At 37.0% G+C, this 26,666-nt stretch overlaps 2 protein-coding genes across 6 annotated transcripts in view; both read right to left on the reverse strand.

Annotated features, from left to right (window-relative positions):
* Positions 1–26,666, reverse strand: part of LOC126373913 (zwei Ig domain protein zig-8-like) — a 505,869-nt gene that overhangs the window by 450,100 nt on the left and 29,103 nt on the right. Inside the window, exon 2 of one of the 5 annotated variants that reach the window (XM_050020292.1) lies at positions 1,049–1,140. The exons of the other annotated variants lie outside the window; for them this stretch is intronic. The gene's annotated coding sequence lies outside the window, so the exon portion shown is untranslated. The remainder of the gene's footprint in view (positions 1–1,048; positions 1,141–26,666) is intronic. 5 annotated transcript variants of the gene reach the window in all.
* Positions 18,659–21,717, reverse strand: LOC126374109 (uncharacterized). The gene is made up of 3 exons (XM_050020584.1): positions 21,358–21,717; positions 20,809–20,907; positions 18,659–20,062 (listed from the first exon to the last, which is right to left on the reverse strand). The coding sequence occupies exons 1-3, from the start codon at positions 21,707–21,709 to the stop codon at positions 20,043–20,045; spliced, it is 471 nt and encodes a 156-aa protein (XP_049876541.1). The 5' UTR covers positions 21,710–21,717; the 3' UTR covers positions 18,659–20,042.

Genomic DNA, 26,666 nt, shown 5'->3' on the forward strand with positions numbered 1-26,666 from the left:
TGCTTAACGCGGCTTCCGAAGGATGGATCATCTTACTTATGGACAATCAGGTAATCACCCTCTGTAATGTCCTAACCAAACTAGGGATCACATAGTGATTTTTGTGATATGTCCCCACCGGGATTCGAACCCGGGAACTCCGAATCGTGAGCCCAACACTCAACCACTGAACCACGGAGGCCGTGTAAATACGATGAAAATATACAATATCAGGAAAATATTTCTTGAATCCCTTTTAGTAGGAAATATTATCAATAACAACCGGCATTTCAAGTAAAACCCTGTTACTTCATGCTCCCCTTGGTTAGTTGACTTTGACTTCGAAATTACAGCAATTTTCAGTCCCTTATTTAATATCTCTGATTGCGAGAAGTCTCTATGTAAACATTTCTAGGTCTAGTTATTTAATTTAGACTACAGGGACTTATGTCCCGTTTGAAGCCTTGTCCCTATTAGGCGACATTAAATTTGTCGAGCGAAATGTGTCCATAGCGAGATCAGACGAAGTTTGGTGATGTCGTCAGAGACCGAGGACACATGCCGCTCGACAAATGTCGCCTAGTGGAGACGAGGATTCACTTCAAAATTATCAGAGGTCTTAGCCGAATTGCAAAAGATTACGAAATATGGCAATGTCATAATTTCGTAATCTGTAAAAATCATGTAAAAATGTACCTATTAGTTACGGATGGGCTTAACTACTAATGACTTGGAGGCCCTGCCTACCCCGCCTTAGAGATTGCGGGTGTGATGTTACTCATCGTTGCGCCGGTGTCGTTTCCCGCACATAGACACCCCCATACATATTTGACGGCAAGGATGTGTTGCCTCCAAAGGACGTTTTCTGGGTACCGGAACTGACCATAGTACCACGCTAGCAACAAGTTAGTAGTGTAATTAGGAATCGATAATTAATATCCACCAACCCGCATTGGAGCAGCGTGGTGGAGTATGTTCCATACCCCCTCCGGTTGATTGAGAGGGGAGGCCTGTGCCCAGCAGTGGGACGAATATAGGCTGTTTATGTATGTATGTATATTTGACTTACCTATTGTAGATTTGCCGCAGGTGGCATTATGGATTAGAGATCGATAGGGACCGCCATCCAAGTTTTTATAGCTGATTACTGGTGGTGATTGCCTGGAAGAATTTTGTTCGGAATTTTGTTAGTGTGCAATAAAGATATTTGATTTGGTTTCGTTTGGTGTGATTTGATTTGATCGACAGACGATCCAACGGATTTATGTTGGAAGTTGTATATATGCGTCATGCTGTGTAAACTTCGATAGCGCGTTTCAGGACTACTTAATTGAATGTGGCGCCATCTGTTGCATGTGGGCGGAACTAGCAAGTCAACTAGTTAGCTCCGACACACATACATGCCTACATAAGTCTACTCAAGAAATCTGGGTTAGTGGGGTAGAGTAATACCCATTTTAATAACTAAGGTGACATAAACTACTCTACATTCAGAGAATGTGTTAATTAATTACTTAATTTTAACAACCCGTTTCGGGAGTATATAGGTTATTGTTTATATAAATAATAGTATAAATATACCATGTTATGTATGCAGAACTCAGCCATTTCCATTATTACTTCATCCCTTAAATCGTGAGAAGTCTGTCATTAAATATGACCGCAGCTTTTATCATTTCAGCACCAGTAAATGTAGTTCATTCATCAATATCGTGTCTGATTATTTACATATTTTTTTTAATCCGCGTTTTGTTTAATAATTATTATTATCAGTGTAAGTGGTAAAGTCTGAAGAGGAAGGCTTAGACGTACATACCGCGATTAAAACCCGGATGTTTTAAAGAAAAATATTCTAAACCGGCGAGCATACAATTTGATGAGAGTGGAAGAAGCAAAAGTGGCTTATCAGGATCGCAGTAAGTGGAATTCCATAATCTCTGCTTAGGCGTGTATGTAATAAATATTATTTATTACAGAATATTTTAGTGATGTTTCAATATTTTTGATTAAATTAAATGAATTCGTGAAAATCGACTTTAAGTATAGGTACTTTTTATTTCATTGTGACCGTCATAACGGCCGGTATGTATTAAAATGTACTAATATTTACATGAGCATTCCGAAAAAAAATCCCACTTAATATCAACTCAGAATCATGGTCTGAATCATAAAGTTTTCGATACGATGTCACTAACACTCTACATATATATTCTTCGGTAGAAGGGATTTCGTGCGCTTGGCAACTCTATAATTACTCTGGAACAAGATGCACTAAGCAAGGGGGAGCTGGATACAATGCCTTCACGCGGCGTTGCTCGTCAACTCAACACTTAAACACTTCACACCTGACTCTACCTTCCCACAAAGGCTTACAGATGTGTATAGATGTGGGGAGATCACATACACGCGGACAAATGTCTCATCTCACCTTACAGTTCGTTATATCTACCTTTAAATGAAACTCAGGAGTGGCGGCAAGTTGTCTTATTAATGATTTTTCGATTTGATTTGATTTGGGGAGTAAGGAGAGAATGGAAAGAGCACCTATATCCGGCCCAACCATACCACCGGTCGGGCAACCGACCGTAGAGGCAACAGCGGCCTTGGAGTTTAAATAACTTCAAAAATGTCTGGGGCAGAAAGAAAACCACTGCTTCTATTTTCCCAAGAGAATAAGCATGAAGGGTTCTCGCAAACCTGATGCTGACCACGATCCTCAGATATGAGGGACCGACCCGAGAGAGAGAGATTTGATTTGACCGCTATATTGTGTCATTACCATCTCCCTAGCGTTATTCCGTTTGTCACGGGGTCCGCTTACATAACCCGAAAAGATAGGTCGAACATTTTTTACACAAGCAACTGCCTGACCTTCCAACCCGCGATGGGAAATAACCAATGCACGAAAGGTCCTCACGATATTTTCTGTGTAAATAATTATGACGTAGACCTAAAAAACTTCTAAAATTAAAAAAAAAATCTGAAATTATTTAAAGATAAACTTGTCGAAGATCATCATCGTTAATCAGCCCGCAACATTCCATTAGCAGTTGTAGGCCTCCTACACTTTCTTTAAAAAAGAAAAAGGAATGGTTTGAAGTTTAATTTCACAATAATTATTTACTACCGTCATTTCGAAAAGTGTTATGACGTCATTCGTCCATGTTTAATAGTGTAGTATTATCGTGTGATATGCAAAAAATAAACAATTAAAAAAATAACAATCTGCCCATCAACCGTTCTGATTATGCATGGATCTTACTTACTTATTTATAATCCAATTAAATAACGCAGCTCATGAATATAAACCAACTACTGAAAGAACAAACCTGTAATTTTATGCATTTCTCAAGTCTTGCAGTGCATGCAAGTCAATCAAACTTTACTCCCTATACCATTTAGATTTAAATTGAGTTCTTTATGGCCGACACTAATAAGCGTGCAGAAATAAATTGAGAAATGGATTAATTAGAGCTGTAGAAAAATATTTACATAAAAATAATTTTAATTATATTTAAGCCTGTAGCAACAATAACCAGTACTTAAGTATTTTTTTTTTAATTATTCATTAAATATACGTTCTCATACAAAAGTATTTAATAAGTTTCTGAATTTATGTTACAAATTATCGTAAATATAATCCTTTAATCCTTTTTTTCCTTTTTATATATATTATATTTACTCAAATGTTTTATATCTACTCGTTTATTTCCTTAAAATAACAAGTTGTGTCACAAAAGCAGGTAGAGAGAGTTTTACAAATGGAATCATCAAAGAGGAGCTTTGTTCTGGTAATTCTCGTCAAAACCACTGGGCCATGTTTTCTTTCTTGTTGAGTGGGTTAAGGGAGGGGTTGCGGGGGAGAGAGATATAAATTGAGAAAAAAGATAGGTAAGTATACAAATAAATAAGCAAAGAAAAGATTCTATCAATAGTCCACTATAGTACCTATTGTTAACGATTGGGATTCTCTTAAAATGCATAAATGTTTTTGTCATAATTTTAATTATCATAATCCTTTTCGCATAACGTTTTAAAGCATAATAGTACTTTCCCATAATAACATCTAAGAATACTGGTTTGTTAGGTATAACTTATTTTTGGACTAATATTTGTTGATATAAATTTGATTCGCATATAAATAGGTATCCATAATTCTTTTTTAGAATAATAGTGTTTTGTCATAATTTTTACAAGGCATAACAGTAGGTTAGGGTGCGGCGGGGGTGGCCCTTGAGCCACCCCTACGCCGCCAGTATGTTTATCTTACACACGAAAAGTATACTGAATGACCACCAACAGCATGAAAAAGAGTCAAAAAATATAAAAAGTCACAATCATGAATCAAATGCAACCAAGGAAAAAGTAAGTTTCGGAAATGTTCAAAGTTGTGCCAAAACTATTCTTATTCGGAGTATAGTTTTTATGCTTATAATACTTATGCTTATATGTCATTATTGTCATTAATTATTATGCTTATGGTAGTTATGAGTTTCAAAATTATGCTTAAAAAGTTATGACAAATTAATATTATGCGTAACTAATAATAGGACAAGTAACATTATGCCATGGTAAATTATTACATAAAAAAATATGCGCAAAAATAGAGAACCTTAACGATTACCATTACATTGATACAATCTTTTCTTTGCTTATTTTATTTGTATACTTATGTATAATTTTTTCCTATTACTACTTCAAAGGAAATGTTGCGTCAGAAAACGTTTGAAAATGTTTTCGGAGAAAATGTATTTAGACTTAATTAGCTACTTAATATGTTTAAAAATACATATTGCAATAACAATGAATGAACAAAACAATCGGAAAATGAAATTTTAAACAAGAAATAAGGATAATTCTATGTATAGAAAGGCAACTCTCCGCTCCCCACCAGCGGCTGAGCAAGGTTTACGTCACCCCCTCTCGGTCTTACTTTAGTCTTTAACGGTATAGGCGTCAGACGTCGCACACACGTGTACGATAACGTCAATGTGTAGTGTCTGTGTAAAACGAGGTGTTTTGTATGAAGTGTCCGGGGTATGCTTTGGGCCAGGCGCGCACTACGAGCTGAAAAAAGCAGCGGCATAATGTCGCACTGTAATTCTGTACCGACAGTTTTAAATTGTATTGCGCGCACTTGACGGCAGAGCCGCCGCAACGGCGCAGTATTACAGTGCGACATTATGCCGCTGCTCTTTTCTGCCGTGCGGCGAAAAACTCGTAGTGCGCGCCTGGCCTTAACTAGCGGTAGTGTACAGGCAATAACATACACTACACAAACATACGTACATAAGATCACTGTAATTTCCCAAATTCCACTTACTGACACAACACTTTCGCTACAATAACATAATAAAAAACAAAGAAATAAAAAATATTTACTTCAAGTAACACTAATAGTGTTAAAATACTTTATTTTGCGTAGTAAGAATATAAGAAAAATAATTTATCTTATATCATACAAAAAGAAATGTAAAACAAAAATTACTCAACCAAATTAATCCACCTTTGAAAATATCCACAAACTTTTCTGCGCCACAAAATTCTTAAGACCGGCTTTAACCGTACCCTACACGTCCAAAGCTCCGTAACTGTATATTAACACCTACTTATAGCTTTAAACATTTATGAGATGCTTACGAAGAGTGTCAGAACCGCGTATGAATAGTTAACGTGTTCCCAAAGCCTTAATAACGAAGGAAACAAACTCGCTAATTTGCAAACTAACAAGTTTTGTCAAACGCCATCATTGAGTAATGAGGCGCCGCGAACATTAGTTTGTTATTCATAGGCAGGCAAATTGTAACCACTCGCCTTCTCTCTCATCCATCCGCCGTCGTCCGTAGCCGTCCGTACGTCTCTGCATGCATATGCATCGCGGTGTGGATACACCTTTACGACTGGCACGTTACGGAAGTTGTGCGACTGTAAAACTTCAATTGATGTGATAGCACTCTGTTAAGATGCTCGTAAACAGCAACTTTTTTACTGTCTCTCGCACCAGTCTGTGTATATCAGATACTTTTTTTATTGCAGATTATTATAGTTTGTATGAGAATAATGCCTGCTACACACAGATACGGGAAAGCGAGACAAGTTGTCCTGGCTTTGTGTAAAACAACAACAAGGTGTTAGGATTCGTAATGTTTATTTTATTATTTCATTATTATTAGATTATATAACTTAATAACAGAAGGAATAAAGTCGTGAATCTGTGTCACGACTTTATTATTTTTAATTTGTAACTGGCATATTATTTCATTTGTTTTTATTTTGATTTCTTCTTTCTCGAACGGAAACGTTTTCCCGCCTTTTTAAAAAGGCGGTGACGGGAATTTTGTTTGGTTGCGGTAATCTTCTAATAATTGTTTATGAAAATATAACATTATTCAAGAGAATTGCTGAATTATTTGATTACGACGAGCACCTCCCCACCTGAGAGCAGTAGTATTATGACAAAGGAAAACATTGTGAGGAAACTCACATTCCCGAGAAATGCATTTTAGGTGGTATGTGACCTAACTTGTATTGGGCTGGTTTTCTCTTCACGGGTTGGAAGGTGTGACAGGCAGTGGCTTCTGTAAAAAACCGGGCCTGTCAAATCTTCAGGTTAGGTTAGGTTAGGTTAACAACGGGATAATGCTAGGGAGATGATGATGATGATTTTTAACGAAGTAATAAAGACGTTACAGACAATAGGCTGTATTTAAAGAAGATTCTGACACATGATGTGTTCTGTCCTATAAATAACTAAATGTATACAAAAATACGACTCGTGGATCATTATTCCTATTGGCACACAAAAGGTAGGAGCGGCAGACGTTATATTTTTTTTAGAACTCTCTTTCAAAGATAAATTATTTGATTTTTTCACTGCGATGAAAAAAGTACTGAACGCAATATATTTTATTACCTTCCCTCTCAGTAGAAGAAACTTTTCAATATAATTCTGTAGTTAAATTAACATCCTTCCAATTCCAGATTATTTCTGAATGCAAACGAATTTTAATTAAGTAAGTAACAATTTTAATTAATTTTGTCAGTTCGCTACTGAGGAAACTCAAAATTATATCTTGCTGTATTGCTATCCAATTATAGCTGTGTTAAAATCACATTAACAGTTATACAAGACAAGGATTTTATTGGTGCGGAGTAACAAATAGGCACTTAAGTACATTTTCTGTAATATATATTGTCGAAATCACTTTGTGAGACTGTCCTTTGTTTAGTAAGGACTTTTCAGGCTTGAATCACCTGATTGTCTTCGGAGGGCACATTAAGCCGTTGGTCCTGGCTATTAGCCGTAAAAACACCTCCACCAAACTGCATTGGAGCAGCGTGGTGGAGTCTGCTCCAGACCCCCTCCGGTTGATTGAGGGGAGGCCTGTGCCCAGCAGTGGGACCTATATAGGCTGTTGTTTATGTATGTATGTGTGTGTAGGTTAAGTATATTGTAAACCTTCTGCAGGACTGGGAGTAAAAAAAGTACCTATAGTATGCGTTCACCATAGCTCGTATTCCATTAAAACCGTAATAGTCTTACACTTCTACTGAAGTATTAGTATGTTAGAATGCACTAACCCGCTATTACTATTTATTATATTGGAAAAAAAACCCAAAAGTTGTCTGGAAGAAATTTCTGCATGAACAATAAGGCCGCCTGCTGTACCTTTCTGTATTGTCCTTATTTTGTATCTTGTGTCAATTGTGCTCATTAAAGTATTTTATCTATCTATCTATTAAAGGCTTCAGCACACTAAACACAGTTTTTGACGTGTCTTACGTATATTACAGAATTACCGCATATGGCATTAACTATTTGGCCGGACAGATGGGGAGCGCTGAGGGCTCTCGCTCGGTACAAAATTTAAAACAATAGGCCTGAGGGTGCCCAGTTGGACGCGAACCTCGGTTCAGGGCGTCGTCTGACAGGATTATATTTTACAGAATTAATAGACCCTAGTAGGATGATAGCGATAAACACTGAATTACTTAAAGAAATCCTCGACCACGCCGGCGGGGTCGATGTCGAGCCAGAAGCGAGTAATGCAAGCCAGTAGCGGCCCAGGTTGAGTGCGGATCCGCGCAAGTTTTCAGTATACGTGGCCTGGTTGAGAACCAACAGAACAGCTGAACGTATTCTAACTTTATTGTTCCACAAGTATCCAGTGCAAAAGCGAGGTAGACAAGAAGCACTACCTAAGACAAAAGTAGATATTACGTCATACAGTGAAGGCAGGGTACACGTTATCACGCGTGCTCATATGTATTCTAACCCCAGCACCATCCACGCCAGGTATTCAGAATCATCACTTTAGCGCTCTTTACGGCGAACGCGCGCTCATAATTATTCAATCTTATATAGGCAGTGTTTTGTTATCTCCGTCTGCGGGTCTCGGAGGGGGCGCCGGGCGGCAGGCGGTACACAACTCATTACGAATTAATTCCCGCGATAAATTTAACGGTCCTGTCTTCCCTACAATACCCGGGGAGGGGTTCATCTTCATACGTGTTGGGGTTACGGAAATGTCTTCGTAAGATTTGCATGAGAAACTGTTTACTGTGCGACCGGTGAAGGGTCGCCATGACCCGTAATGGCGAGACTTGAATTTGTTGTTTATCTAAGGTGTTGTGGAAACAATCTGGTGAAAAGGTGCACGGTTAACGCTAAGTGATAGAAAGGTTATTCAATATTTATCTACAAGTAATATGTGTCTACTGGACTTTTGATCCCGATGACCTGATTACTCTAGCTATATGTAGAGGCAGCCATTCAGCTCGCGACACCAAACACTTCAGGACCCCGATACCGACCCCGCCGGCGTGGTCGACGATTTCGCTCAATCAGCGCTTATCGCTATCGATCCACTAGGGTCGATTAATTCTTTCAAATATTTTTCCTCTCAGACAACGCCCTGACCCGAGGTTCGCGCCCAACTGGGCACCCTCAAGTCTGATGTTTTAAACGTTGTATCCTGTGAGAACCTTCAACGCTCCCCATTTGTCACGTCACGTCAGAAAAAAAACTGGACTTTTGGTATAGAATAAAGAACTAGTATAAAAGGGACACTCTCCGCCCCGTATCAATTCGTATCGATGCCGAACTAGAATTACCCAGATACAGTCATGTAGGCTGCATCCCATTTTCTTACAATTTGTTTTATTCCGGACGTGAGCCTAAAACTAAAACGCTGAACAAAATTCTTCCGCATCATACGCGCTGTAATAATTTTCATTTGAATCTGGAATCTTCTTCTATCTTCTAAATATGTACCTAAAAGGAGAAACTGACTGACTGACATATCAACGCACAGCCATAACGGCTAAACGTAGGCACATGAAATTTGGAAGGGACGTAGCTTAGGTACCGTAGAGGTGCACTAAGAAAGGAATTCCCAAAATTCCCACGGGAACGGGAATTAGCGGGAAAATCCTATTGTATGAAAAATCTAAACCACTTAAGTTAGACGCTTGAAATTTGGCATGCAGGTACCTTAGTAAACTTAAAGCTTAGTTGCAACAGGATATTGCAAAATTCCCACGGGAATGGGAGTTAGCAGGAAAAAACATCTGTATGAAAAAATCTAAACCGCGTAAGATACGAGTAGATGTTTTCAATCTAGCATGCATGCATGCATGCATACCTTAGTAAATATAAAGTGTAGTTATGGCTGAAATGTTGTATCAAAAAAAATCTAAACTGCATAAGTAAGATGCTTGAAATTTGACATTCACTCCCACACACACAAATATCTCTATTTTATAACACGCCACGCGGACGAAGTCGCCGGCAAAAGCTAGTTCTAATATAGGGGAAGGCTGGGCAAAGTGAATACCCCGGGCAAAGCGAATACTCCCCACTACTCCTAAAATATTAGATATTAATTCAACACACCACTACTGTTACGTCGGGCCATCTTGGTTTAATACGCGGCAAACATCGAAGCGAGGGGCCGCGTCGTGTCCCGTCCGCGGAGTGGAGATTTGTGTTTTCGTAAATAAAAGATTGATTTTACGCGGTAAGTACATTGATTAATTCTCCTATATTTCTAGTTCTTGATTCTTAGGAATGTCTTAATTCAGTAGCATACCAAAATAGGTTTTTATGGTATATTTAACAGAAAGTCAGAATTATTAGTTTTTGCATGAAATGTGTTAACCTCAAAATTTACCTAGTGGGGCAAAGTGAGTAGGGCAAAGCGGATACCATATCCACTGATGACTTATTATCTAAAAAGGTCTTTTACTTGTTTCAGATGATGAATAAATATAAAAAAACTATTTTCACCGAAGATTAGGAAAATATATATAAAAGAAGACGGTAAACTAATTGAAAATTGGATTCGTTGTGACATTTGTCAACAATGGTATCACGAATATTGTTCTGCTTTTGATAGCACTTAAGGGTATACCTGTGACAATTGCCAATCTTAATTTTATAATTTTATGGTCAATAATAAAAGTTATTGTTTCAGTTTATCAAAGTTATTTCCATATTTTCAGAGACTGATTATGGGTATTCACTTTGCCCAAGTGCTGTATCCGCTTTACCCGGGGTACCGGGCAAAGCGAATACAATCGTACTTTTTTTTATTTTAACTGCAGTTGATTATTGTTTAAATATTCTTGGTTACTGATGTTGGTATATGTAAGAGCAATAAATAAAGATTAATTTGTGATAATTATTTTGTTTTTGTATTGTAAACCTTTTCTGCTATAACCTTAAATACCTTAAGGTATCCACTATGCCCGGCCTTCCCCTAATTTAATCACTATTCCACAAAGAGCAAGACCCCGGAGATCCGTGTTGCTCTATGCTTTTACAGAACAAAGTTCGATTCTTCTCTATTTCAAATTCAAATTCTGATGACGTCACCAAGAAAATTCGCCGCGTATTGTCACAAGATGGCATCCGAATTTTTAAAATTAAAAAACAAGAATCGGCCTTCTTTGTTTGATTATAATTCCATATTTAAAACTGAACGCGAACAATGTGGAAGCTAGCTATGTACAGTCATAAGTAATATAATGTACCCACTTTAGGACTCTGTCGCACTAACATATTTGACATTTAGTGAGACTTAGTGTTCAATTTGTCAAAAAAGTTAATGTGACATGGTACCACAGTGTATACATATTAATGCTCGTGACCGTACGTACCTATGTGTAGGGTCCATGATGAGATGATTGGAATTCACGCACGAATGAAAAGACAACAACGCAAAAAATTCACGCAATAACAAACCGTAATAATCCTACATGGTTCACATACACGGGACTCAATACTTCGCTTCGTTCGCTATCCAACATAACAATGGCTTTAGGGTCGTTTTTCACAAAAAACAAACAGGCTCAGGCTTTTACTGGTCGGTCGAGCGTGTCGTACGTCGTGTCAGGTGACGCGGTCAGGCGGTCGGAGATACGCGCCCTCGCTCGACGTACAAACACGTCGGTGTTGCGTTGACTTGCTTTGTGAGGGTTATTCTGTTCCAAATTTGAATATAAGTAAGTAATATTAGTCTATCTCGATACTTATAAACCGAATTAGAAATACCTCTTCTTGTCGTGTCGATTTCTTCAGCCCAGTGGTAATAAAAATACATAACAATAATTCGTTTGCGTACCTATTTTTTCCGCTTGCGAACTGAGCCGCATCTTTTCAAACAGCGAACACCGATTGTCAAATGTTTTATATCCTTTACAGCGTAATAAAACATAGCGTCACGCCTATATCACAGAGGGGGTAGGCAGCGATGTACAGTATATATACGTACACCCATTCGCTAGCTACTTTTGTGAAGTGGGACACGCATAGTCCACAGTATAGTTAGTTGAATAACTTCTGCCACCGTAACACGCAGCCCTCATTATCGCAAGCGATACTATGAATGAACCAACGGAATTTATCTATTCCGTTCTAATTCCGTTATTGAAATATGACGTCACAACCTGTTAATAAAAAAAACTTTGTATTTTAGTGGATCTTGAATAAATATAACTAAGTTTAGGGTTAAGTTTTAGTTTAGGCCTCCGGTTGATTGATGAGCCTGTGCCCAGTAGTGGGACGTATATATAGGCTGTTTATGTTAAGTTTAGGTTAGCCACATGTTTTTTTTTGTACCTTTGATGGGTTTGTCCGTGGCACCAGACTTGCCCGAAGGCATTAACGAGGCTTAAGATGGAGCTCGCCCAGAAGGTGCCTGTTCACTCTGGCCTTGAAAGCTCCCGGGTTATATGCATTCGGAAATACAGAAGACGGTAGAGAATTCCACTCCCTAGCAGTGCGCATAATGAAGGACGATGCGAATCGCTTCTAGAAGTATATTTTTATCACTGTCACTGTCGCTTTTTGTAATCTTTTGCAACTTGGCTAAGGCCTAAGGACATGCGGGTCATTCCCACTACTGGGCACAAGCTTCCCTTCACCAACTAGAGTCTGTATACATTACACATTGTATTGTAGAATACCTCCCAGGCAGACATACTACGTAATACATAGTATGTAGACAATCAATCAGTGTTAACATAACATAACATAACATAACATAACATAACATAACATAACATAACATAACATAACATAACATAACATAACATAACATAACATAACATAACATAACATAACATAACATAACATAACATAACATAACATAACATAACAAATACTTTATTGCACAAACAGGAAAAAACAAAATACAAAACAAAAGAGAAATAGAATTAGTACAATAGGCGGCCTTATTGCTAAGTAGCAATATCTTCCAGGCAACCTTTAAGTATAGGAGATATTGAATATTATGTAATATAGCGGGATAGTGCAGCATGGGAATACTTGCACATATAAAAATAAATACACTTTCGACTACATAAACTACATAATAATATGTAATATGACACATAATTGTTAACGTTCCGGTTCACGCAGTTATCAGTGACTGCCGGGTCCTGTACTGTCACAAGTGGATCTATGACATACCTCCAATGACCGGAAGTAAATAGGTAAATAAGATTGGTTCCTGTACTAGGTTCAAGATAAATTATGAAATTCTTTTACTAAATAAAGACAGGTCTAAAAGTAACGAAAAGCATTTTCTTTTTTTCTATTTCACTTATTTATGATATTTAATCATGAAAAACGTAATATTTAGTGCGCTATTTTATCACGTTTTTGTATGACGTCACAGTGTGATTTTTCATACAAATTCCATAGTCATTTCGTGTTTTGACGTTTAGTAAAAAATAACTGATTTGACTAGTTGGAAACCTTTGAATAGGATTTGGAACGAAAATAAACCTTAAATTCCCAGAATGTTACCAGCGCAGCGGTGAAATATATTGTAATGCATTTTGAGATTAATTTGTAATACGGCAATTCACCACACTTCACCCCGGTGAAGTGTTTCGGGTGAATTCCGGTTATTTATTTTTAAAATACATGTGAAGACCTTACGAGACGTTTGAAATAATACTTATTAAGTAACAAAATTGCGCGCTCACCTCATTTCGTAAGTACTTGAAAGCACTCGAGCTAAAAAACCCTCAATTTCTCTTTTTATTCCCTGTCTCTCCTGCTTCACGAACAATTGAAAATAACATCAAATACAGAAATCAAAGGTCTTTGCTTCCGATAAGCCCCGCCCCTCTCCAATTCTGACAAAATGTTGCCTTCGCAGCCTCCATCCATCATGTGACAATTTTAATAAAGTCCCCGTCGTATAATGAATGCACATTATACCAACACAGCCACGAGGTATACTCCATTGTTAAGTGAAACTAATGGTTTTGATCTATTGTGTTATGGCAACAGGATCAAGTCATAAAAGGAAAGGCCACAGATTTTGTGGAGTCCCCTTTTAGTTGTATTGGTGTATGGTTTAATTTTTGTACTGTTTTTGCTCACGACCTATCACGTTGGTCTGTTTTTTTTTTTTTGACGTGACTTATTGTAGATTTGCCGCAGATGGCATTAACTACATGGCCAGATCGATGGGGAGCGCCGAAGACTCTCACCCAGTACAACGTTTAAGACAACAGGCCTGAGGGTGCCCAGTTGAGCGAGAACCGCGACTCAGGGCGTCGCGTCGTCTGAGAGGATAAATATTTGAAAGAATTCATCGACCCTAGTGACCGATAGCGATTAGAGCTGATTGAGGGAAGTTGGTCTAACAGAAATTCGGTGAGGTTTCGGTACTTCGTTCATCTTGCGACGTATTACCTCTGACTACCGCAATTGGAATGTAGTCGTGAACTTATGCACCGCTTTCTGTCGATAGAAATGTCATCTTGTGAGGCGCATTGTTATGCTAAGTGATGCTATTTCTGTTAGATGAATGTAAGTCATGTATTGTCGTCCTATTCCAGCCTTTCATGACGCTACATAACACAAAACAGTAGGTATATTGTAAAGTTAATAGTACTAAGTACTCACACCTCACCGAGCTTTCTGTTAAACCAATGTGATATGTGTTTTTGACACAGTTGGCTCGACCATTATAGACGGCGAAACGGCTCACCACCTACAGAAAGCTCGGTGAGTGAGGTGTGAGCACTTAGATAAATAGTGTAATTTAATAAAATAGTTACAGACTTAAAATTGTTATGGAAGAGCGGAGCCATCTAATACAAGCATAATGTCTGCTTAAAAAGACGCTCCAACCCTTACTTAATGCTATATACTAAATGTTACTGCAATAAATATTTTTTTAGATCATCATACGATGGATGTACCTCTGAATACCCCATTGGGATATTATCGTTAGCTTATGTTATGTTTATGAATGAAAACGCCGTCATGCAGAATTACGGCTCTTAGTCACCAGCGATATGAAGCTGAAAAAACAATTTGTTATTCCTCTCAAAAAGTGAATAAAGTATGTATTATCTCAATTGATTTATTGCAGATAATGATTCTCAAGTTTTCTTTAGAAATAGCAAAAAATATCCAAGCTATATTGTGAGATTATATTTTAAAATAAATGATAGTAGTAATATTTCATTCTTCAATTTTGGTTCTTTGGAAGTTTGTCGAAGTTTGCAACAATGAAGGCTTATAAATTATCCATTCTGCGCTGGAATCTGTACAAGTTGGTCTCGTAGTGAAACCTAAAGCTGTTGTCGCGGTGTTGACGACTTTGAAGCCAGTTGAGCGCGAGTAAGGCTTCGGTAAATAACTAGTATGTAAGTATCGAATTAGGTTACACGTCCTCAAAAAAAGCCAAGTTTAAGTTTGAATTTCCATTTTCAAAAAAACAAGTTCTTACTTTATAAACATACATAAACTCACACCTATCTCTACTTTCAATTTAATTTGCTTCGATAACACACTTTTTTTGCTTGCATTCTTACTATTTAAAAGGCTTTTTACACAAAAAATATTTTCTAGAGGTTTTCTATAAAAACGTTGCGGAAAATTATTTTGTTATTGAAAAGGGAGCTTGTTTATGATTGTTGTTCATTAATCATTCATGTTATACTTATAATAATGCATTCTGACTGAACAGGGAAGCACTTAGATTCTCGGTGAAATTAAATAAAAAACTGAAATTACTTGCAGCTCCGTTCGCGTCTTTATTTGGAAGGGAAGAATGAATGGTACGAATGTACAGAGTATATAGTTTGCACAGATTATAAAATTGTATGTCGTGAACATAACTCCCAACAACGAAGAAACAAAGATATTAAATGGACTGTATATAATTAAGGTAAATAATGCTGGTAAAGTGTTTGAAAAGGATTGATCATGATGGTAGTTATGTACACACCTTATACTTATATGTTTTTCTTATGTTCTTTTTTACAATTGTTATTTTGTTTTGTTAGCTATTGAAAAGCACAGATATTACAGTTACAGATATTACAAAGGAAATAGGTAAGTATGGTAAGTATGAATTAAATATTTGTTACTTATTAACTTGTTACAATATACAATGTTAAATGTTGAACTAAATTATAAATTAAATTTTACATTTTATTATTTTTAACTTTTACTACTGTTTGTTATTTATTCTAATGTATATGGTACTATATATTTTAATATTAAGTTGTAAATAAAAACATTATTTTTTAAGAATTTGGTTTCTTTTTGATACACCTATCTTATTTTTAGATTATTTATTTTTTACAACATTAAGATAAATATTTTGACTCTTTTTGAGTAGTTATGTAATTAATATGTGAGTGAAGCTGCTTAGTATTAAACAATATGACATACATTTAGACATGTATTGTCTAAGAGAGAATTAATTATAGGTACTTTTTATACATTTTTAGCCATAAAATTACAATTATTATAATTTGTACTTAAGAATTGGCCTTATAAGAAAAATGAAATATTGTATGCTATATTTAGCATAAACAAAGAAATAAACTTCTTTAACATGACAGGACTTATAATATAACTTATAATTTAATCTTAATATCTAAGTGTTTCTTGGCATCCTCTCAGAAGTGAATCAGCACATTCTGAGAAGCATCTAGGCCTACGAAAACAATGTGTCGAGTAGGAAGAACATAGGCTTAACCTACTAACATGTCTATGTTGAGACATAGTTTAAACAAAGTATAAACTAATACAAGGAATTTATTGTATGGGTAATAAACATATTTTTGTGACCGACGTCCTATGACTTCTGCCATTGGCTTTTATAACTTCTAAGGCTCTTACTTTGCCATCTGCACCAGGAAATATGTTTGTTACTCGTGCCATTGGCCAAGTCATTGGAGGTTGATCTAATTCTTTTAGAATAACAAGGTCACCTATACTTACATCAGGATAACTAGTTTTCCACTTGGGTCTGTTTTGTAAAACATTTAAGTATTGTTTTGACCATTGTTTCCAAAATTGCTGCTTTAAAGCAGTACATTTTGACCAAAATTTCAGTCTATTTTCTGGTACATTACTGATATCTCGTTCCGGGAGAGAGGACATTGATGCTCCCGTAAGAAAATGCCCAGGAGTAAGATATGACGTGTCATTTACATCAGAAGACATAGGCATGAGTGGTCTGGAGTTTAAGACTCCCTCAATTTGCACCAGGACAGTGTACAGCTGCTCATATGTGAATGTGTGACTACCAAGTAGTCTCTTAAGATGGTATTTTACACTTTTGACGGCAGATTCCCATAAACCGCCGAACACCGGCGAATATGCAGGAATAAAATGGAAGTTGATCCCCATTTGAGCCGCTGTACTCTGCACTTGAGCCTGATGACATTTTGAATTATTTAAATTATACAATTCAGTTAATTGGGTACTTGCAGACCTGTAAGTGCCAGCATTATCACAGTAGACCTCGCTAGGGACATTTCTTCGCGACACAAAACGTTTGAAGCTAGCTAAAAAGGTGTCTGTTGTAAGATCACTTACAAGCTCTAAATGTATAGCTTTAGTTGTAAAGCATACATATACAGCTATGTACCCTTTAGTAGTTAGGACACCTCTAGCGCGCGATTGCTTTATCATAATCGGCCCAGCGAAATCCATTCCCACTTTTGCAAATGGTCGGCTGACATTTACACGATCTGCAGGTAGTGACCCCATCAATTGTTTGGCTGTAGTAGCCCTGAAACGGAAACATACAGTACATTTGTGAATTATATGTTTGATTAAACGTAAGCCGTTTACAATCCAGTAACGCTGATTCAAATTATACATTATGAGCTTTTGACTTGCATGCAACAATTTTACATGTTCAAATTCAATAATTAAGCGTGTTAATATGGATTCCTTAGGTAAAATTAATTGATGTTTTTGTGCATATGACAACTCAGCATGTTGCAGTCGCCCACCCACTCTTAGGAGGCCTTCCTTATCAATAAAAGGATTAAGACTCATTAAATTAGATTTCACAAATTGTTTATTGTTTTGCAAGTGAGAAATTTCAGTAAAAAAGTACTTTTGTTGTTCATTTTTAATTAATAAATTTAATGAAGTACTATATTCTGAATGAGTGATGAAATTTTCTTGGATTTTGACTGAGTTAGGTCGAATATTACTACAGAATCTTTTGATATAAGCAAGTACTCTTACTGCTTTGTTAAGAGTAGAGAATTTTTTGATAAAAGTATCAAAAAATGATTCCTGAGTACTATGTGTCAATGCACATACTACGTCTCGTTGCGACGGTACAGCTTTTGTTTCAGGCAAAATTCTAGGCACATCATAACTATAATCTGTAAAATTATAATTAGAGTTAGACATCTCTGTTGGCCCTGACCACCATAGGTGATGGTTTTGTAAGTTGCAGGGATTGACTCCACGGCTCAAACAATCTGCTGGATTACTTTCTGTAGTTACATAACCCCATGTAAAGTTTTCTGTGAGCTCATTTATAAATTTAACTCGATTAGCTACATATGCATTTAATTTGATGGCATCGGTGTTTAACCACGCGAGTACTACCTGAGAGTCAGTGAACAGATGTACGTTATGAACTGTTTGATGTTGTTTGATATTTTTGTAGACTCGAGACATTAATCTAGCCAAGAGCAGAGCTGCGTTGAGCTCCAGTCGAGGTATGGTTAATGTACTGTTCGCGGGGTTAATGCGCGACTTGGAGCATAACAGGGACATGCTCACTTCATCATTGCTATTCACTGTTCTCATGTAGACTGCGCAGCCGTATGCGACGTTAGATGCATCTGCAAAACCAATTAATTGCATTTTTTTATTATCATGCAAACATGTATTTCTCTTGATTGAGATTTTAGGCATACTTGATAACTCATCATAAAAGGCTTGCCATTCCTTCTGTATATCAGCTGGAGGAACAGAATCCCAATCCGTATTGGACTTCCAAAGACTTTGCATTATTTGTTTAGCCTTGACAAAAATTGGTCCAATTAATCCTAATGGGTCATAAAACTGACTTATGAAACTTAAGATTTGTCTTTTAGTTTTCACAGATTGTTTGGGCAATGGAGAGAATGTAAATGAGTCTGAATTTTCATTAAAATTTAAACCCAACGTTTTGATGTCCTTTTGAAGAGTAATCTCTCCAGAATACCGCTGCTCTATAGGAATATTTTCTATAATTTTGGCATCATTAGCTGACCACTTGTGTAGAGTGAAGCTCCCTTTACTTAACAATTCAACAAGTTGATTTTTAGTTTGAATTATTGTGTTGAGATTGTTGTGACTATATAAAATGTCATCAACATAGGTTGATGATAATATTACTGGACATGCTAATTGATAGTCATTTTTATATCTTTCTGCTAGCTCATTCAAGCATCTTGTGGCTAGGAATGACGAGTTTTTTAACCCGTATGTGACAGTATTTAATTGCAGACATTTAATTGGATCTTTATCATTGTCTCGCCATAGAATATTTTGTAATGATCGTTGGCTTTTCTCTATGGATATATTTCTGAACATACGTCTGATGTCACATGTGAAAAAATACCTGTTAAGTCTGAACAACACTAATATGTCGAACAAGTCGTTTTGGACTACAGGACCATTTAACATTAAATCATTTAATGAAATTTTGTTTGAAGTCTTCATGGATCCATCAAATACTGTACGCAGGCGTGTGCTGACAGCATTCTCCCGAATGACGGGGTGATGAGGCATAAAATACACCGCATCTCGTGATAGATCATAACTTGTGATATCTACATAACTTGCATGACCGAGGTCAATATATTCATGGATGAATTTCTGATATTCATCAAATAGAGAGCGATCTTTTTGAAGTCTTTTCTCCAAATTGAGAAATCTTCGCAATGCTAAGCCTAGTGAATCGCCCAGTTTATTATTTATGTCATATATGGGGATTTTGAGGGGCATTGAGACTTCAAACTTGTTATTTATTAGCTTTACAGTGTCTTTAAAATACTGTTCACAGTATGCTTGTTCAGACGTATGTTCAGTGAATATTTCCGGGACAGCCTCTGATTGCCAAAACTTATTAATTGTGCTGCTAATATCGGACTCACAATTTTGACAAAATAGGGAGACAGCAGTATTCTGGCGAGGTTGCTCCGGGATGTTGCCTGCAACTACATAGCCGAAGGTTGTCGCAACTAGGCGCGGCTGTGCAGGATCACTGGACTTGTGCTGCTCTTCAGGCTGGGGCAGCAACGACTGAAAAAAGACACCAGCATCCAATAAAATTTCAATGTCACTTGTTTGGTTGAAAGTATCGTCTGCAAGTGTAATATGTGCTGGAATATCGACGTCAGAGATATTAAACGTATTTTGTGGCAACTTAGTTGTAATTTTATCCACCACAAGGCAGTTGACATGAGCCTTATAAGGAAAAGCCAGTGAGAAAACATCAAGCTGTACAGAATTATTTATGTTCTGTACTGTGTTCGCTATGCCCTTTATGTTTATTGTTCCCATGGAAAGCGTTTTGCCTAATGTTTTGGCCAGGTTTGATGTTATGAAGGATGATTGACTCCCTGAATCAAGTAGGGCCTTGACAGTAAGCTCCCTGCCATCATTGGTAAGTACCTTTACTTTAGCTGTGGGAAGCAATACATGCTTGTTGTTATTTAAACCTGATAATAATGACACATTTTCTTTCAGATCGATGGACTGCGGCGGCGAATCCACAGACACATGGGCCACAGGCTGAGATGCGGTGTTAGTGTGCAGAAGCGTGTTATGGCTTTGTTTACAATGTGCACACTTAAAATAGAATCTGCATTTGCCATGGTGACCATTCAAACAAACCTTGCAAAGCTTTTTGCTATTCACAAATGCATTCCGCTGTGTAGGATTGGCCAAAAGAAACTTAGGGCAACTGAAAAGCTTGTGATCATACTTACTGCAGAAGAGGCATTGTTTCTCTTCCTTGGAGGCTACATTAGCTACTTTAAATTCACCTTGGCTCCTTCTTGGAGGTGGACATCCACTTGTTGATGCTCTGCCGTTGTCAGAGTTCTCGAATGCGAGTGCTCTGGCTTCCAGGTACATTATAAAATCTGAAAAGGTGGGTTTAATAGACACATCTCTATCTAAACAATATGCCCTGCTTGTAAATTGGTCAAGCTTTCGTGTTAAAATGCACACCAATATACTATCCCAGTGATCTACTGGCTCCTTTAAGTTTTTGAGCGCTGCAACATGCTGTTTTGCCTCTGATATGAAATTCCTCAATGAAGTTACATTTGATTTACCTATTGGACTTATATCTAAAATCTTAGAAATATGTTCATGTACAATTTTATGTGAATTGTCATATCTATCCTTTAACAATGTGAGGGCTTCAGCATAGCTGGACCCTTGGACAGGTATATTTTTTATTAAATCATAGGCTTCACCTTTCAGAAAGCTACGCAAATACATGAATTTTTGAATATCTAGTATAGTTTCATTTTTATCTACCAATGCAGTAAATAGTTCGATGAATTGTTTGTATTCCAAATAATTACCATTGAAATCGGGTATGTTAATATTTGGTAACTTCACTGGAGCACTTATGCCGCGATTGGAGGAATCACTTTTTAACAGCGTGGACAACTGTTGTTGTTTTACTCGGAGCACGTCCATGCAGTGGAAGTATCTATCTTCCATCTTCGTGGGATCATCATCGTCATCGTCCTCGATTTGTGACAGCAATTCCATATATTCATGAAAAATTTCTTGTGCGCGTTCTTCTTTTAATTTCAACATTTGCGCTGACGCAGTTTGTAGAAATTCTGGTGTCAAACCGTTGTCCAACCTTGTAAGGCATCCCTTCAGGACAGAACGACGCTTCAATAACTGTTCGTTTGTATTATCCATTGTTGTAAGCTCGCTTGTTCACACAAAATATGGTTGTTTATGCAATAGACAAATGAATAAACAAAATGGCGATAAATTGCGTCGTTTTTCGTGTGACGGGAACGAACGGAACGAATGACCGGAACGGAACCGAAATCGTGGCGTACACTGGACCGCGTGACCTTGAGTGAGCGAATCAACGAATGTTCGCTTTGCAATAAGCCACAGTAAAATGGCGATCCAAAACTGCTTACTGTTGTAGTTAGTATGTTTTAATTTCACTATAATGAAGGATCCACTGTGATTTTCTTCTTAAAATGTTTCAAACACTTTTATGTCGGCGAAGAAGGACCATGAACAGGGAAGTACTTAGATTCTCGGTGAAATTAAATAAAAAACTGAAATTACTTGCAGCTCCGTTCGCGTCTTTATTTGGAAGGGAAGAATGAATGGTACGAATGTACAGAGTATATAGTTTGCACAGATTATAAAATTGTATGTCGTGAACACTGACATCGTTCAGATTAATTATTTCAATCACTTTCACAGCTGCACGCTTTAGTGTAGTTAAGTTTGAAAGACCGACTTATACGACTTCAGTAAAGTTCAGTACGGTCACGAGCATTAATATGTATACACTTTGGTACCATGTCACATCAACTTTTTTGACAAGTTGAACTGTAAGTCTCACTAAATGTCAAATATGTTAGTGCGACAGAGTCCTAAAGTGGGTACATTATATTGCTCATGACTGTACCTACTCTCGATGAGAAGCAGATGTACTCCTTCCATGCAAAAATCTCTTTACTTTCATCTTTTTTCCTTCTTTTATCTTTTAACTTCCAGCACACCTCGATCACTCCATACAAAAATATTTTTTACCATACCTATGCCACCTATCTTACGGACAGAAGAGGCAAGATGATTGGACACTTAATAAGACACGACGAATTTATTAAAAACATCATAGAAGGGAAGCAACAAGGAAAGAGAGGAAGGGGAAGACCAAGAAGAGCTAACATGGAACAGATTAAAGAGAAGGCGAACGTCGTGTCTTATAAGGAAGAATGGAGAATGCTACACCGACAAGAGCATGACTCTTAAATTAGTGATGTGACGCCACCTATGTATGAGTGGAAGCGAGACAAACATTACAGTCCTCACTGTTATCTTCTATACTGGACTGGGAGCAAAAAAGTGACTACAAGTTGTCTTTGATTACATGTGACTCTGTCCACCAAATTAGGAATTACGGGCCCGAGTTTATGTATGTATATGTGTATCATGTAGAACAAAATGTATTAATAATTTACATGGGTTACAAAAGGGGTACAAAAGTTTATAGAAAAAAAAAATGTCAAATAGGAATATATTTCTTATATTATTATGAATTTGAACCCCCCGGTACATTTTCCTGATTATGTCTCTTTTACACCATCCTGCATTTATATGGGAGACTAAAATTGGATAGTTTCCTAGGTCAAAGATAAATTATGCAATTCTGATTACTAAATAAAGACAGATGAAAAACCGCTTCTTTTTTCTATTTAACCTTTTTATGAATTTCAATAAAGAAATATGTAATAATAAGTGCGATATTTCGTTACGTTTTTTTGATGTCACAGGTTTCTCATACAAATTCGATAATAATTTCGTGTTTTGACATTTAGTAAAAAGTAACTGATTTGACTAGTTGAAAACTAACCTATTATTCTTTCTTTCTTTCTATTCTACCCGAAAAGGGATCACATCCCTTTAAAACTGTGTTGTCTCAAAGAAATACCTAATTTATTATTTTATATTTGAGATAGGTTATAAACCTTGGCCTTTTATAAATTGGCCTTTCTTGTAACCTATAATAATGATACCTAAAACATTTCGAAGGTAGACATTTTTATTTTACCCGACTTCAGAAAATATAAAGACTAGTTAAAAGTAATGAATACAATTATAATTAATTAAACCCAAATAAAAATTTCCGAATGATAAAAAAAAAATATATAATGAATCATAATGGTGACAATATCATGTCAATACCCATGAGGATAATTCCTCAGTTACTGGTGTCCCTTACTTCCGGCCACGCAGTTAAACCGGCCAAGTAGTTAACCCGGTCAAGTAGTTAATCCGGCCGAGTAGTTAACCCGGCCAAGCAGTTAATCCGGGCAAGTAGTTAATTCGGCCATGCAGTTAATCCGGGCAAGTAGTTAATTCAGCCAAGTAGTTAACCCGGCCAAGTAGTTAATCCGGCCAAGTAGTTATCGCGGTCAAGTAGTTAATCCGGCCAAGTAGTTAACCCAGCCAAGCTGTTAATCCGGCCAAGTAGTTAATTCGGCCAAGCAGTTAATCCGACCAAGTAGTTAATTCGGCCAAGTAGTTAACTCGGCCAAGTAGTTAACCCGGCCAAGCAGTTAATCCGGCCAAGTAGTTAATTCGGCCAAGCAGTTAATCCGGCCAAGTAGTTAATTCGGCCAAGTAGTTAACCTAGCCAAGTAGTTGTTCCGGCCAAGTAGTTAATACCATCAGCGACAAATCTACAATAAGTCACGTCAAGAAAAAGATGTCCCTTACTGTCTGTTCCATTCTGGGGGATATCGAGAAAAAACGTTTTGCTGACCACCTTATGTTAAAAGGGCTACAGTCCCTCTATCGCTTTTTACGATATTTCCCGGGAAGGTAATATTTTATCTGACAGACCGCCGTAGAAGAATATCTTTTATTATATGTAAGTTATATTTATTTTATGACGAATTATAATATGGGTGCTATTGATAAATATTCGAGGATATTGGAACAAATGAGCTCTTCTCTCTCTTTGTCCACCCCTCTTCTCAGTTTAGGTGGGGTCGGGTCGCTTTACACGTCTGCGCCAGTGAACTCTGTTCTGGCTAGTCTCTGTACTCAGATTTCCCAATCGAATCTCTTTCTGCATATTTGACCACCAGGTAGAAGGCGGCCGGCCTCTTCCACGCGGTCGATCAGGTGTATTTAAAGCCTTCTTGGCGGAGTGGTTGATTGGAACTAGAGAGCACTTTATTTTTTACTTACTTTTTAAAAACATATTGTGACGGATTGTCAATGTCAGGTATGTCATAACAAACTTTGTAACCAGAGAGTCCTCGAATGTTGTCAAAAAATCCTCCTTATTTTCCTTTTCTCTCAGCGACATCCTTTTCTGATGCATCTCAGCGTCATTGTCTTTGTGTACTAGAATGGTCAAGGTGGTTCCACCCGAGATTATTCGACAATTCTAGTACCTACGTGGCCATCGGGTATAAAAGGAACGCGAAAAGCAAGAAGAGCCAGTTCAGTTTTTAAATCAAACGAAACAAGAAGAAGAAGTGGAAAAGTGAAAGTAACGAAATAGTGGAAGTGAAGTAACAGTGATTAAGCAGTGTCTAGTGCAGAGTAAAGTGCAGTGTTTCGTGTAGCATTCAAGTGTCGCATAGAGTGTGAAATAAAGTGACGAAGTTAAACCGCGTAGCTCTGTACAAGTGCTGTACTGCGTGTGTAAATAAAATAAAATAAAAATAATAAAATCAATTCGTTTTATCTTGAACTTAGTGAGTTTCCTTCCAATCCCGAAACTCACTTCCAAGCGCCATATTTTGCGTAGAGTGTAGAATTAGGGAACTTAGGGTTTGTATAGTTAGCCCGTGTAGAGTACATGAGATCTGATGATTAGTCATTGTGATCGATATGATCTCGTCTTGGCATAATTTTACAAGAAAATGTATTTGTTGGAATCTCATTTAATATAATAGTTACCAATTTGTATCGCCGATCTATTCAACCCACGAATGTCGTTTCTATGTGAAATTAGATAAGTATTTGTTTTACTCTTTGATATCAATCTCGATTAAAACATACTTTCAAATGTAATTTACACAAAATTTATTATTACACGTATAATTATTTCCCGATATCAATTATTCATACAGTTATATGAGTCAGTTATATGGTGGGGGTCCAACCGGCCTCGATTACTTATTTGTTACTAATACTAGATTTAAGTTTGTAATGTTACTAACAAATATGGATGTTTCTTTTATAAGTCCGAAATAAACTTTTATTATTATTATTATATAGAAAATTATACTTTTTAAGTGAAATATTCGAATCGATCAATCAATCACATCAATCTAGAAAGATCAATCACTCAGTTTACCACTTCGGTGGTAAATTGAACCTTTTATAGCAAACGTTAATAACATAAAATTAAAAAAATATAGTACAGCTAAATCACCGTGACTTAGCTCAAAATCAAATCCTTCGTGAAACTATTAAAGAAATAGCTTAGAGAATTGCATGGCAAAATTTAAATGAGCCTAGTTGCACAAATGTCAAAAAGTCATCAGATCTCATGTAGCGCCAAGTTTCAAACTCTACACGTCCTAATTTTACAAACTATAAGTTCACAAACTCTACACGTTAGGCAAAATATGTGGCTTGGCCGTTTCGCTACCATCACATGAACTTAAGGTGAAAAAACTATTTCGCTATCGCCACCATAGGTAACAAATTTATTGACTGTTCATTGCCATTCTGTTATAACGTGCTTCTTATAGTAACGAAACAGGCAAGCCACATATTTTGCCTAACGTGTAGAGTTTGTGAACTTATAGTTTGTATAATTAGGACGTGTAGAGTTAGAAACTTGGCGCTACATGAGATCTGATGACTTTTTGACATTGTGATCGATATGATCTCGTCTTGACAACATTTTACATGAAAGTGTTTTTGATGGGATTATTAATTTACCTTAAGTGCAGTTTTCACTAACACAGTTGGCTCGACCATTATACACGGCGCAATGGCGCACTACCCACGTTGGTCTAACAGAAAGCTCGGTGAGTCATGGGTATTTAGTTCATCTAGCAATGAGACACGCGCGTTAGACAGAGTACTGCGGGGCAGAAGGCAAGAGGGAAACCACTGCTCTATTTTTCCCTAAAATGTAGCATGGAGAATGCTACAC

This window comes from Pectinophora gossypiella, chromosome 2 (assembly GCF_024362695.1).
Source record: "Pectinophora gossypiella chromosome 2, ilPecGoss1.1, whole genome shotgun sequence".
In the NCBI taxonomy this organism is placed as follows: domain Eukaryota; kingdom Metazoa; phylum Arthropoda; class Insecta; order Lepidoptera; family Gelechiidae; genus Pectinophora; species Pectinophora gossypiella.

What these genes read in the sequence shown, in the direction of transcription:
- LOC126374109 (XM_050020584.1), bottom strand. Translation starts at nt 21,709, where the DNA reads ATGGATAATACAAACGAACAGTTATTGAAGCGTCGTTCTGTCCTGAAG. An exon ending in TAACATACCCGATTTCAATG is followed by an intron (nt 20,908 to 21,357) that starts GTAATTATTTGG and finishes CCACCTTTTCAG; the next exon opens with ATTTTATAATGTACCTGGAA. An exon ending in ACCTCCAAGAAGGAGCCAAG is followed by an intron (nt 20,063 to 20,808) that starts GTGAATTTAAAG and finishes GTCTTTTTTCAG; the next exon opens with TCGTTGCTGCCCCAGCCTGA.